Source organism: Pristiophorus japonicus, chromosome 16 (assembly GCF_044704955.1).
Source record: "Pristiophorus japonicus isolate sPriJap1 chromosome 16, sPriJap1.hap1, whole genome shotgun sequence".
In the NCBI taxonomy this organism is placed as follows: Eukaryota; Metazoa; Chordata; class Chondrichthyes; family Pristiophoridae; genus Pristiophorus; species Pristiophorus japonicus.
The window spans coordinates 125063384-125077870 of record NC_091992.1 but is presented as its reverse complement, the minus strand read 5'-3'; the positions used below and the strand labels follow the sequence as shown (position 1 = coordinate 125077870).

Sequence of the window (14487 nt, the reverse complement as noted above, 5' to 3'; positions counted from 1 at the left end):
TTTCAATTATAGTGTTGAGTAACTGGTCTGTCTGTTCCAGTCTTACTGGGGCGAGATCAATGGAAATCACTGTTTAGATGGACAGTGAGTGACGACTTCAATTCATGCTCACATTAGGATTTAAAAAAATGTATGCATGAAGTGTATCTTGTGTGGATTAATAACTTTGCTGCAAATCCTCTTGCAGAGTGTATAGCACCATACAATTACTTCCAGATAGGTTTAGGTCACAAATTGCTTGACATCTGCTGTCATTGCTACTCAATGATTAGCTGCTGGGAGGCATCATTCAAGTAGGATGACATCAGTTATTTCTCTTCCTACAGTGATAAAGAAGCACTTGATAATAACATTGTTGGGCTAGGCCAACTAAAAACTGACACGGCTTACCAACCAAGGCTAGGGAGTTCAAATAAAAGACAGATCATAATCTTCTGTTCAGACGTGAAGTCTTCTATTATTAAATCTATAAGATTCCCTACATCCATAAGGACACAAGGCAGCAATGGTGAAGGGATGAATGATGCACCTAGGTATCGGTTATTTAAGTCAAGGTTCAAACTGAGCACAGACCATTATTGGAGCTGCACTAAATTTCTATATATAGCTTAAACAGTGGAGCCCTATTCAATTGTACACAAAGCCTTTTTCGTGGAAATCCGTACAATACGTCTACAGATTGACATTGGTGCAATTCCATGAAAGATTTGAAGAAATGCAACACCAGTTAAATCCATTTGGAAATGATCCAAACAGTTTTTTTTTAATAATAGGAATTACTTTTTAAAAATTCATTCATGGGACGTGAGCATCGCTGGCAATAATGATTGCGCCTAACTACTAATAGTAGATAACTATGCATACATGAATACACCTATTTGTATCTCATAAAATAATTAACTTTAGATTCATCTTAAACAATGCCACATTCTAAAAAAATTATACAATAAAAAACCCGATGGCTAACAACACCTCAAGCAGAATCCAATATTTAAACTGGCATCATTATGCTACTTGAGTAACTCCTTTTCATTGTTTCAAATTTGTGTGTCTCTGAAGTCAAGGGAGCTCATTTCTCAGCTGCACTCAATTAGACTATGTCTTGGCTCCACACACTGCAATATAATAAAAGGCATGACCAGATGGAAACTTTATCTCAGTGTATCATTTCAACACCAAGAGTTTTTTTTTTTAAAAAGTAAAATGCTGCAGATGCAGGAATTCTGAAAACAGAAACAGAAAAAGCTGGAACTACTTAAGCAAGTCAGGCAGCATCGGTGGAGAAATAGAAGTCAGTCAGTCGGTATCTCAGGTCCAAAGACCCTTACGCAGAAGAAAGGGTCTTTTTAGATTCCTACAACTTAAGTTTCTCTTTTTATCATCCTGTATTAAGCACAGTCTAACAGGGCAAATCCAGTAGAGCCGACATATCGCATTATCCTCACCAAGGACCCAAGTCTCTCTCTCGCTCCCATCCACCACAGTTAAAACGACGCACCTCTGTTTTCTACATTAAAAACGGCGCAGAAAACTTACCTCGGAATTCTCCCCGCTCCTTGGAACGTTGCAGGCCTTAGTGTGGCGCATCAGAAGCAGTGGGGGGCGGAGCCAGGTCCCGGCGCTGAAAACAGTGCCAGGACCCGGCGCTGAAAACAGTGCCAGGATCTCTGCACATGCACTCTAGTGTGCGCGCGCATGTGCAACAGCTCCTCGCCCCCACAATCGCTGCGTGTACTCTGCAGGCTGTGTGGGAGGGGCTCGAAGCATGGTGCCCCGAGCCCTGGCCGAATGGGCTCCCTCATAGGCAGCCAGATTAGCTATCAGAATATCTGTATTTGTAAGTAAAATTGAAATTATGTTGACATATTGCAAGTACTTGAGTGTTGGCCATTACGGTGTTTTATCAGCATGCTGGCAGAAATCCTCTGGCACAGTTGCGAGCGTACGTAGTTCTTGAATGTGCATAATTTTGTCTAACAAATGCTCAGTCCAAAATAAAACCCCAAAATCAAGCAAGTCATAATGTTGGGTTATAATATTTTCAGATAATTGATGAGTTAAGAATGGAATTTGAATAAAACTAATCTAGATCATAAATATGTAAATCTCTCTCAACGGCTTCACATTTAAGATGAAAAGTTACATTGCTCTGGATAAATTAAATTCCCCTCCTCATGAACATTTTTTTTTAACATTACAAACCAGAAGCTGCATCCGCTCAAACAGCAAATATTTAAAAAAAACAAAGCTTTATAATTAGATCTTGGGAGGTAGTGTAAGCCAAATCCAACAGCAAAGCCTGTCAGACTGGAACTAAAGACCAAAACAACAAAGAGATTTAGAGTATAAAATTCTAAAAAAAAGTTTAAGTGTCAAAACATTCTTGTAACCTTTTGATAAAGGTGCCTTTGTTGGTACAAGAATACCATATCAAAACATTCTGCAAGGAAATAAAATCTGCTGCTTCAGTGGATAGAATAAACCTGCTCATCAAAATGTCCTTTGGAAAACTCTTATTTACAGGACTTGCTATAATGTATTTGCTAGTTTACCAATCCATTTTTAATCTAGTTGTTTAATGCTTTGTAAGTCTTGGTGCTAGGTGCAGGTCCTCTCAGCTTCCTTGTATTTTTTTTTATTTGTTACTGAATACTTATTTTTGTGCTTTGTTTAGTGTTTGTTGCTTTAAATGTACTGCTTTGTTTAGTGCTTGGTGCTTTAAATGTACTTATGATTCTTTAATGTTGTTGTGAAGGTGTTTAGTGCTTTGCAAGGTTCTCTCACTTCCCTCCCGCCCCCACCTCCCTTATCTCTGGCTACCTGCTTTGATTTCTTAACACACCGCAAGATTTTTCTGTGCAGCCACAAGTGGCCACATACGCTGGCTTAAGTTAGTTTGGAGTAACTTTTAGCTGGCTAAACTTGCTTAAATGGCCAAAAAATAGAAGTAAGTGGCTGATAATGCCCCCTTTTGGAAAAAAAAACTAAAAAAACCTAACTCACTGACACTGGAGCAAATTAAATGGGCAGGATTGCGATTTAAGATACTCCAAAAAAAATCTAGTTGCTTCAAAAAAAAAACGGAGCAACTCCTGGGGAAACTTGCGCCCCCAAATAACTATCCCATTCTGTATTGCAAGTATGATCTGAAAGTTTCAGAGCTACCAAAGCATTTTAAAATTGTTTTTCTTTCCTACACACCCCTGTACAAAAGGTACACTTATTTCCCACATTTGAGAAATCAGAAACCCTCATCCATGCCTAGACTTGACTACTCCAATGCACACCTGGTTGGCCTCCCACCTTCTACCCTACGTAAACTAGAGGTGATCCAAAACTCGGCTGCCCGTGCCCTAACTCGTACCAAGTCTTGCTTACCCATCACCCCTTGGCTCAATGAGCTACACTGGCTCCCAGTTAAGCAAAGTCTCGATTTCAAAATTTTCATCCTGGTTTTCAAATCCCTCTATAGCCCCGCCCAAACTCTAATCTCCTTCCCCAAAACCCACCCCCACCCCCGAGATATCTGCTCTCTTGGAGCATCCAGGATTATAATTACTCAACCATCGGAGGCCGTGCCTGCTGTTGCCGAAGCCCCAAGCTCTGGAACTCCCTGCCTAAACACCTCTACTTCTCTTTCCTCCTTCAAGATGCTCCTTAAAACCTACCTCTTTGACCAAGCTTTTGGTCACCTGCCCTAATTTTTTCTTAGGTGGTTCGGTTTAAAAATTATTTGTTTCATAATACTCCTGTGAAGCACCTTGGGACACTTCATTATGTTAAAGGTGTTACATAAATACCAGTTGTTGTTGTTGTTGAAAATAGGGTGACTAAGACAACTCTATAGCTCAGTGATACAAACCCACCTTGAGGACTTTCCTGAGCTCAGTATTAAAAATGCGCTCATTTAACAAGCTCCTCAACATGGTCACCTATTTCATCCACGATTAAACAAATGCCTCAGAATAATTCAAATCAGTTGCTGAAGTTGTCAACCAAACCACTGGGGCATCATCTGCTCCCCAGGAATGGGAAAGGAGATATTGGCTCATGGACGAGAACTTCTAACCAATTCCCAGAAGATAATCTGCCAAAAGCCAAGCTGCAGCAGCAGGCTCCTAGCTGCAAGATAATGGGGTAAAGGCTAGTAGTAGCTTATTAAGAGAACTGAAGAGAAAAAGGGAATCAATACATTTAAGCAAGTCGATGCACAGAATGATAGGCACGGAAGTATAAAGTTGATTTGCACTTGGATACATATGTATTGCGATAGTGTCGAAACTGAAGACTAAATGACACCTCTCTCGTGATCAGTGAGTAAGAAACCAACAGCGTTTTGCTTACCTTTAGAGATTGGTATTTATTCACTACAGGTATTTAAAATGGCAGTGTGTACAACTGTCAGTTGCAATACAGAAATGATCTGTAACAACATTTCACAATTCTCCTTTTATATAGGTGTAATACCACTTGTCAGGACTTCATAAGTAGCGACAATATAGGATTACTACAGGAGATTAGTCTGTATTTAGCTTAATTATATGCAAGTTGTCAGGCCCAAGCCCATGCTCTTGTTCCTGTCTGATCAGAGACCAAGCAAAACCTCTGGGAGAAACTCCAACTGTCTGGGAACAAACCTGCAACCAATTTCAGGGAGGAAAAAAAAAACTCATGGGGAAACCGATCCATAAGGAGATCAAACAAGCGGCGGAAGATCCTGTTTCTCATTATGTGCAAAACAAACATCCAACCCATACCCCCTCTCCCTTGCTGATATGCCACGTCGTGAGTGGGAAGTGGGAAGAGATGGACAAATCCCCTGCAAAACTTTATCATATCTGCTTCAACATGAACATCTTGTTGACTAGATGAGAGTCATTTCCCCCCCCCCCCCCCAGGAACAATGACACATTAGCACAAGTTGCAGTGTAGTTGAAAACTAGTAAAATAAACAATTTGGACTATGGCAGGCAGAACAGGGCAGCCCTCGAGCAGAGAAACATTTATAGCACTCAAAAAATTTGTCCATGCATAAAAATGGAGTAAAATTTTCAGCTTTTAAAAAAAAAGAAAACCATTTCAAATAAGAGACTTTGAAGACTAAAACATTGACAAACTCAGCGATACTTACAGACCCATGACCCAATCCACCTCCACCAACAAAGGGTGCAAGTTCCGGTGGTACGGGTAGAGGTTTAGCACCAGGAATGGGGTCGGATATAATCAGCCCTGATTTGGTGGTAGCAACGGGCTCAGAGACGAGGGTTCCTCCACTGCCTGAAGACAGCTGCTGCACCAATGTCATTGCACGGTCAGGAATTTTGGATGGATCGCTACAGGACTGTTGCCAGCCAGGAAGCTTCTGTGTTACCATATCCTTGCCCTGTAAATGAAAAACAATTGAGTGATTACTTCAGATGAATCCACAGAGTAGAACACTTTAAGGGTCTTAATTTAGTCGATTTTGGAGGAGACTAGAGGGACCAAATGGCCTCCTGCTGTGCTGTAAATTTCTGCTTCTATGACAAAAATTTAAAGGTGAAGAAAATTCACACAATTTGACATGAATATTAAAAATTGAGGAAAAAGGTGGAGAAAAAAGTAAAATTTAAATCTGATTGTATTTCAATGGTATAACTCCCATCAGTGTTTCTGCAAAATTTGATTGCCTTAATTTCCCACAGCCTCCCTTTGTGCACAGCTACTGACTCTGTACTGTGCTTCGCAGACATATGGAGTCAGCTGAATGATCTCCAATTGCCCAAGCACTTGAGACTTACAGCTTTGAAGATGCAACCCTTTTTAATACAAGGTGCACAAAGCAGATGTCCTGTAAACTTACCTAATTGCTAGGGTAATTTCAGTCAACGTGCCAAATCTATTCAAACAAATAAAACAAACACAGTTCCACGAATGGTACGTTAAACAAAATTGCTCTTTACTATATAGTCTTAACAATATGGAGCTTTTGCTTGCCTAATTCAGCTGCCAAGGCCCTAAGCGTTGGAATTCCTTTCCTAAACCTCTCTGCCTCTCTCTTCTTTAAGATGCTCCTTAAAACCTACCTCTTTGATCAAGCTTTTGGTCATCTGCCTTAATTTCTCCTTACGAGGCTCGTAATATGATGTAATTGGGATTACGGAGACATGGCTCCAGGGTGACCAAGGTTGGGAACTCAACATCCAAGGGTATTCAATATTCAGGAAGGATAGACAGAAAGAAAAAGGAGGTGGAGTAGTATTGCAAGTTAAAGAGAAATTAACACAATAGTAAGGAAGGACATTAGCTTGGATGACATGGAATCTGTATGGGTAGAGCTGCGGAACACCAAAGGGCAGAAAACGCTAGTGGGAGTTGTGTACAGACCACCAAACAGTAGTAGTGAAGTTGGGGATGGCATCAAACAGGAAATTAGGGATGCGTGCAATAAAGATACAGCAGTTATCATGGGTGACTTTAATCTACATAGATTGGGCTAACCAAACTGGTAGCAATACGATGGAGGAGGATTTCCTGGAGTGTATAACGGATGGTTTTCTAGACCAATATGTCGAGGAACCAACTAGAGAGATAGCCATCCTAGACTGGGTGTTATGTAATGAGAAAGGATTAATTAGCAATCTTGTTGTGCGAGGTCCCTTGGGGGAAGAGTGACCATAATATGGTGGAATTCATCATTAAGATGGAGTGACAGTTCATTGAGACTAGGGTCCTGAACTTAAAGGTAACTTCGATGGTATGAGACGTGAATTGGATAAGATAGACTGGCGAATAATAAAGGGCTGACGGTGAATAGGCAATGGCAAACATTTAAAAGATCACATGGATGAATTACAACAATTGTACATCCCTGTCTGGCATTAAAATAAAACAGGAAAGGTGGCTCAACCGTGGCTAACAAGGGAAATTAGGGATAGTGTTAAATCCAAGAATGAGGCATATAAATTGGCCAGTAAAAGCAGCAAACCTGAGGACTGGGAGAAATTCAGAATTCAGCAGAGGAGGACTAAGGGTTTAATTAGGAGGAGGAAAAGAGTGTATGAGAGTAAGCTTGCAGGGAACATAAAAACTGACTGCAAAAGCTTCGATAGATATGTGAGGAGAAAAAGATTAGTGAAGACAAATGTAGGTCCCCTGCAGTCAGAATCAGGTGAATTTATAATGGGGAACAAAGAAATGGCAGACCAACTGAAAAAATACTTTGGTTCTGACTTCACTAAGGAAGACACAAATAACCTTCCAGAAAGACTAGGGGTCCGAGGGTCTAGCAAGGAGGAACTGAAGTGTAAAGTCCTGTCCCCTCAGTACAGATTCACACGAGGCATGTAGTGAAGTCAAGGTCACTCTGGACCTGCACCTTTATTTCACAGCTCTGGAATGCTGCACTTGCCTGAGACCTGTCCTTATATACCTATCTCTTGCAAGTGCACCCCTGGTGGTAAGGTATGCTGGTGGTTACAGGTCATATCTTATTAGTCATGTATAGCATGTTAGGATACAGTTATATATAATAATGTAAGATACATGACATGAAGGAAATCCTTATTAGTCAGGAAACTGTGTTCAGGGAATTGTAGGCTGATAAACCCCCAGGGCCGGATAGTCTGCATCCCAGAGTACTTAAGGAAATGGCCCTAGAAATAGTGGATGCATTATTGGTAGTCATTTTTCAACATTCTATAGTCTCTGGATCAGTTCCTATGGATTGGAGGGTAGCTAATGTAACCCCACTTTTTAAAAAAAAGGAGGGAGAGAGAAAACAGGGAATTATAGACCGGTTAGCCTGACATCGGTAGTGGGGAAAATGTTGGAATCAATTATTAAAGATGTAATAGCAGCACTTTTGGAAAGCAGTGACAGGATCGGTCCAAGTCAGCATGGATTTATGAAAGGGAAATCATGCTCGACAAATCTTCTGGAATTTTTTGAGGATGTAACTAGTAGAGTGGATAAGGGAGAACCAGTGGATATGGTGTATTTGGACTTTCAAAAGGCTTTTGACAAGGTCCCACACAAGAGATTAGTGTGCAAAATTAAAGCACATGGTATTGAGGAGTAATGTTTTGACGTGGATAGAGAACTGTTGGCAGACAGGAAGCAAAGAGTAGGAATAAACGGGTCCTTTTCAGAATGGCAGGCAGTGACTAGTGGCATACCGCAAGATTCAGTGCTGGGATCTCAGCTATTTACAATATACATTAATGATTTAGACGAAGGAATTGAATGTAATATCTCCAAGTTTGCAGATGACACTAAGCTGGGTGGCAGTGTGAGCTGTGAGGAGGATGCCAAGAGGCTGCAGGGTGACTTGGACAGGTTAGGTGAGTGGGCAAATACATGACAGATGCAGTGTAATGTAGATAAATGTGAAGTTATCCACTTTGGTGGCAAAAACAGGAAGGCAGAATATCATCTGAATGGTGACAGATTAGGAAAAGGGGAGGTACAACGAGACCTGGGTGTCATGGTACATCAATCATTGAAAGTTGGCATGCAGGTACACAGCAGGCAGTGAAGGCAGCAAATGGCATGTTGGCCTTCATGCGAGAGGATGTGACTTTAAGAGCAGGGAGGTCTTACTGCAGTTGTACAGGGCCTTGGTGAGGCCACACCTTGAATAGTGTACACAGTTTTGGTCTCCTAATCTGAGGAAGGACATTATAGCTATTGAGGGAGTGCAGCGAAGGTTCACCAGACTGATTCCCGCAATGGCAGGACTGACATATGAAGAAAGACTGGATAGGCTTATATTTCACTGGAATTTAGATGAATGAGGGGGGGGGATCTCATAGAAACATAAAATTCTGACAGGATTGGACAGGTTAGATGCAGGAAGAATGTTCCCAATGTTGGGAAAGTCCAGAACCAGGTGTCTCAGTCTAAGGATAAGGGGTACACCTTTTAGGACCAAGATGAGGAGAAACTTCTTCACTCAGAATTGTGAACCTGTGGAATTCTCTACCACAGAAAGTTGTTGAGGCCAGTTCATTAGATATATTCAAAAGGGAGTTAGATGTGGCCCTTACAGCAAAAGGGATCAAGGAGTATGGAGAGAAGGCAGGCTTAGGGTACTGAAGTTGCATGATCAGCCATGATAATATTGAATGGTGGTGCAGGCTCAAAGGGCCTACTCCTGCATCTATTTTCTATGTTTCTATGTTTCAGTATCAAATTTTGTTTTACAATCCTCCTGTGAAGCGCCTTGGGGCCTTTTACTACGTTAAAGTCGCTATATAAATACAAGTTGTTGTTGTAACAAAATCAGTTTCCTTGATGGCTCAGCCACTCACTTGGAATGTTACAAGATTCCATCTTTGGATCTTTACAGAGTTAGGCCATTGCAACTCAACGGTGGTACAGATGCTACAATGGGCCCCTGCATGCCTCAGGTGTGAAAAACAGCCAGGGCCCTTGCTCCTGATCACTGTCCAATAAACTCACGCAAAAAGCGCGTGTGTATGTGATCAGGTGAGGACAGAATCAGAATTGACTGCCATACCCTTCAGGCTCAAGTATCCTGCTGACACTCATCAAGGTGCCGACATTAACATTTGCCACTTGGGTGAAGTAGTGAAGAACCACTGGCTTCCACAGAACTGTACACCTTAAGAGGCAAGGACAATGAGGAAATTGGCAAGGATAAAGCAAGGTAACTAAAATTACAAGTTACTACACTTTCAGCAACCTAGGAGAGGAAGCTAATGAAAAGAAATGGAGTCACATTTTTCTTCAGGATATCCAATACAAAAATCTACTGTGGTGTTATTCATCGGATATGGGTGTGTACGACTGCAACTAAAACAGCTCACAATTATTTGAGGCACCAAAGCTTTTAATAGCAAGGTAACTTTAAACATCATGACTGTGGAACATTGTGTGGTACTGAGCAATACAGATCAGGAAGTACCCAAATTTGCACCTTGGTCTCTGCTCAGTTAGCTGATCCCATCCAGGATGACAGTAGGACATGACAATTGTTCTCAGCCTCACCAAGGGCAAAAGAGGAAATATAAATAACCCAGAATTCCTGCTCCCAACTGCAGGATTGGTGTGATTGGACAGACATCGGTTGAGGACAGAAATCAAGCTCAGCTGTGATGTCTCCCTGCTGACACATTACAGAGTTTATATGAAGAATGGTCAATTGTGTGAGCAAATAATTGAGTGGCATCTGTAGGACAAATTATCACCTTTAGTTGAGGAGGAGAAGCATGGAACAATACATATATATATATATATTTTAAAATACTTACCTGTTTATTTCTCTCTGAACATTTTTGAACAGTTGCAATGTTGTGGTTTAGATTAACTAAATTTGAAAGGATTAGCAAATTACTTACCCTGCTGTGGTACACCATGTTATTCTTGGCAACTGCACACTGCCGTTCGACCAGAAAGCAGTACCGCCTACGTTCCTCACTCAATGCCGTTTTGTAACCAGTTCCGACGTAGCTTTCCAGATCAGACTGCTTTTTGCTTATTGTCTCCACATACTGCAGAAATTAGGAGGAGAGGAAATAAAATAAAATAAAAACAATTCTAGTTAGAACGACTGGATATGGTTACGCCATCGGGTTAACGTGAGTGTAGAGAGCAAAATCATGTAGGTAATATTTCATATTTAATTGTTTACATACTTTGTTCAACAGTTCAACTTTGACACCTAAAAACTTCAGAATACAGAGTTTCACTCAAAAGTAAAATCCCCGCTCGAGACAATCCAACAGTTCTCATGGCAATTTTTTTTCTGATGCTGGGCCACTAAGATTTATTGAATTCAATTCACAACTTGCTACAGTGGGATTTAAATTCACAACTTCTGGATTGTTAGTATAGTATGCATTTTCTATACAGAGTTAAAATACTGCGTAAAATGTTTGGGTGAAGACTAATAAACTCAGTAAAAAGGATGAATCAACGCTTTATGACGATGCCCGCTCTTCCTGAAAAATGTACTAAATTACAGCACAAATTACTTGTCCTTCTCCTGTCTATGTTAATTGCACACCACGTCGTCAAACTTTTGTCACAGATCATATACTGTCAAAATAAGGCAATGCATATATACCAAGATGGATTACAAAATATTTACCAAAACAAACATTAAAAAAAGTAATGAGAAAATGGAATGTGACCAGTCCGTACTACAGTAGCAAAGTTACATTTTTAATAAATCAGTTATTAAAACAAATAATCACTAATACTTCACATGAAGTACCACAGGATAGGAGTGCTGGAACTGGCTATTTGTTCTACCCGCTCATGGACATGTTCTCATTAATGTGGGAGTGTGAATACATAGCCGAATTGAGAAACAGGAGTGGCAACAGACATTGTGTTAAAAGTAATATATCTTTAATAAAAAAGGTAAAAAGTTATGTAAACTTTAATAAAACATTCCTCATCCTCCCTCCACACAAGTTGATTAAGCATTGGCACTTCAAACATGCTGTTCAGTGGCATTAACGTTCCAATGATGTGAGGAGATAATTGCAGAGAAATCAGATTTGATCCCTGGGCGGGCCTCAAATGCCTGCTTTTTCTGTGCCCACAAAAAGAACAGAAAATATACTGTGCCTTTTACTGAGAGGCCTCCAACAGTCTTTTAAAGGATAGCTGGTTAGGCTGCTCAACAAGTAGACGGAGCATGCATAGCGCAAGCTCAGCCTGTGTAGCACAAGCTCAGCCTGTGTGTATCCCAATTTCCCATTGAGGGTCCAATAATTGGCTAGGGGGCCTGATTTGCATTAAGGAGCCTAATGCACGTTTCAGGCAGGCGTGCCAAACAACAAAGGTGCCCAAGCCAATAATGGTGCCTGCTGCAGTATCTTGCCTTGAAATTCAGAGAGATCGTGATTTGAATTTCCCTCCAATGTATTTACTGCTAGTTGTGGTTTGATGGTTAGAACATTCAATAGGTGTGAAAAATTGAACTTTTTGAAATACACAACACCAATAGCTGGCTTGATCTAGTATGCTTATTTCTGACATTTCCATCGGATTTATCAAACTAATCCAATAACTGCAATCCTCTAAATTAACAGAACTGACTTCAGCTTAACTGCACAACTCCATTAGGTTCTTCATCAGCCTTAAGATCCTCCAGAAACATGTTCATCAAAATTACTGTCTATATTCATTGTTTAACTCTATGCTTTCAATCCTGGTTCTTGAAATAGAGAACAAGCCTTCTTGTAATAGTTTAAACGGTAATGAAATGCAAATGTCAAATCCAGTTAAATGTACTGAATTTTATTTTAGACTTTCAAAATGATAAAAATAAAAGGTACATTGAATGCAAACTTGTGGTGGCTGGTGCGCCATGGTCACGCTACGTTAAAAGAATTCACGTATAGGCATCTGCCACCTTTCAAGATATAGTTCGGGACCTGGAATGTCAGGTTCCTCATTTGAAACCTGTGAACTCATCCTTTTTGGATGTAGAAGCAGATCATTCTCAACACGAGGGACTGTCTAATACTATACTATAGAGTCAAGACTAGACTGTTAGGTGAGGATATATGAAGCTAGGTATAATTTGTATATTTATTGACCAAAAAGTATTTATATGAGTGGCAAAAGATTAAAATTACTTTAATATGCATCATAATATTAGATATAATATTAATTCTGATGGAAGGCCATCGACCCGAAATGTTAACTCGGTTTCTCTTTCTTCACGGATGCTGCCTGACCTGCTGAGTATTACCAGCATTTTAGGTTTTTAATTATAATATATTAGATGTTTAGTTGTTTATTAAAACAGCTACACCAAGGATCTATCAATTTTTGTTGGAATAAGTTGGCTGGCTTGTGGCCAAATATGAATCTTGAGTTTAGAATAAAAATAAATTGATCATAAAAAAAAAAAGATTCTCTCTGGTGCAATGCCAACTAACTTTACATAAAAGGAACATTTAAAGCTTTCAAAATGTCTGGACAAGGAAGGAAATGAAAGCAGTTAAGGTTTACGAGTCCAAGAACAGTGTCTTCTCATTTCTGAGAGCTAAATCTAAAACTAGTCTCTTAATGCAGGAAAAATTATCTTTCTTTGCTGGCTTCAAAGACCAAAGCGAAATAAACTTGAAAAAGTCTAAATCCAGTTTACTGGAAAATGTGTAGTCTATAAAACTACCCAAATATAGTAGAAATTAACAGGAAAAATGAAATCTCACTTAGTATCCACTAGGATGGATGATATCAGAAATAAAACATCAGTATAGCAGGTAATGACCGAGTAAAGAGAAATTTACTGTTCACCTAACCGTGCTCTATACAACATGGGACTGTTCAATACCAATACAGACATGTCAAAAAGTATAACTGTTCCATTCTCCAATACCAAGACCATTAACTTTAGTAATGTGACAACATGAGAAAAGGTTGAGTAGGTTGGGCCTCTACGCATCAGAATTCAGAAGAATGAGAGGTGATCTTATCAAAACGTATAAGATTATGAGGGGGCTTGACAAGGTGGATGCAGAGAGGATGTTTCCACTGATGGAGGAGATTAGAACTAGAGGGCACGATCTTAGAATAAGGGGCCGCCCATTTAAAAGAGTGATGAGGAGAAATTTCTTCTCAGAGGGTTGTAAATCTGTGGAATTCACTGCCTCAGAGCTGTGGAAGCTGGGACATTGAATAAATTTAAGACAGAAATTGACAGTTTCTTAAACGATAAAGGGAATAAGGGGTTATGGGGAGTGGGCAGGGAAGTGGAGCTGAGTCAGTGATCAGATCAGATCAGCCATGATCTTATTGAATGGCAGAGCAGGCTCGAGGGGCCCTATGGCCTACTCCTATTTCTTATGTTATGTACAGGAGGTGATGGGGAGGCTAAAGCTATAGCCCCGTAATTTGCAGTCAGCGGCGATGTGACAGCGATCGCCGCTGACCTCGATGCAAGCTGCCCAGAGATCTCACAATTGATTGTAGCTCTGTCAATAGGGGATTCCAAGCGCAATTCAGCAGTGACATTATCAAGCTGTCTAAGTAGCCAATCACATTGAAGAATTCTGAGAGCACAAAAACCAGGAAATGAAAAACACATTAAAAATGTTAGTGAAATAAAGATTGGGACATACACATGCGGTTAAGGTAGAAGCTGGAATATCATGACCAAACTTTAAAAAAAAATTTAAATCATAATTGAGAAATTTGATATTCACCAAATATAAAAATTAGTTATTCAGGGCAGAACGGTTGTTTAGCAGTCAACATGCTGTTAAAACCCCAGTTACACCTATTCCAACAAGGTTCAACATTTAATGGGCTGTTTAACAGCGACATTAGTGCAGTAAAGCTCAAGTTTTCATCAATTCCACTGACTGCTGGACAATGGAGCAGCAGCAGGGATCCACAACGCAGCAAGTGTCGGAGCAGTGATTTCCGCATTTAGATGCGCATGTGCTAAATTCTTAAGTTACGGTCAGTTTCAGAGGGGTAATGACGGCAAACACTGACAGTTCACCTCAAAATCCAGGACAT

The 14487-nt window shown here is 40.2% G+C and overlaps 1 protein-coding gene across 7 annotated transcripts in view; it reads right to left on the bottom strand.

The window, feature by feature from the left end:
* LOC139226793 (BAR/IMD domain-containing adapter protein 2-like) overlaps nt 1-14487 on the bottom strand; it is a 112108-nt gene that overhangs the window by 15606 nt on the left and 82015 nt on the right. For all 7 annotated transcript variants that reach the window (XM_070857810.1, XM_070857812.1, XM_070857814.1 and 4 more), the window contains 2 exons: nt 10341-10493; nt 5132-5383 (listed from right to left, as the gene is read on the bottom strand). In XM_070857810.1, the coding sequence (XP_070713911.1) occupies nt 5132-5383; nt 10341-10493 (405 nt within the window). The remainder of the gene's footprint in view (nt 1-5131; nt 5384-10340; nt 10494-14487) is intronic.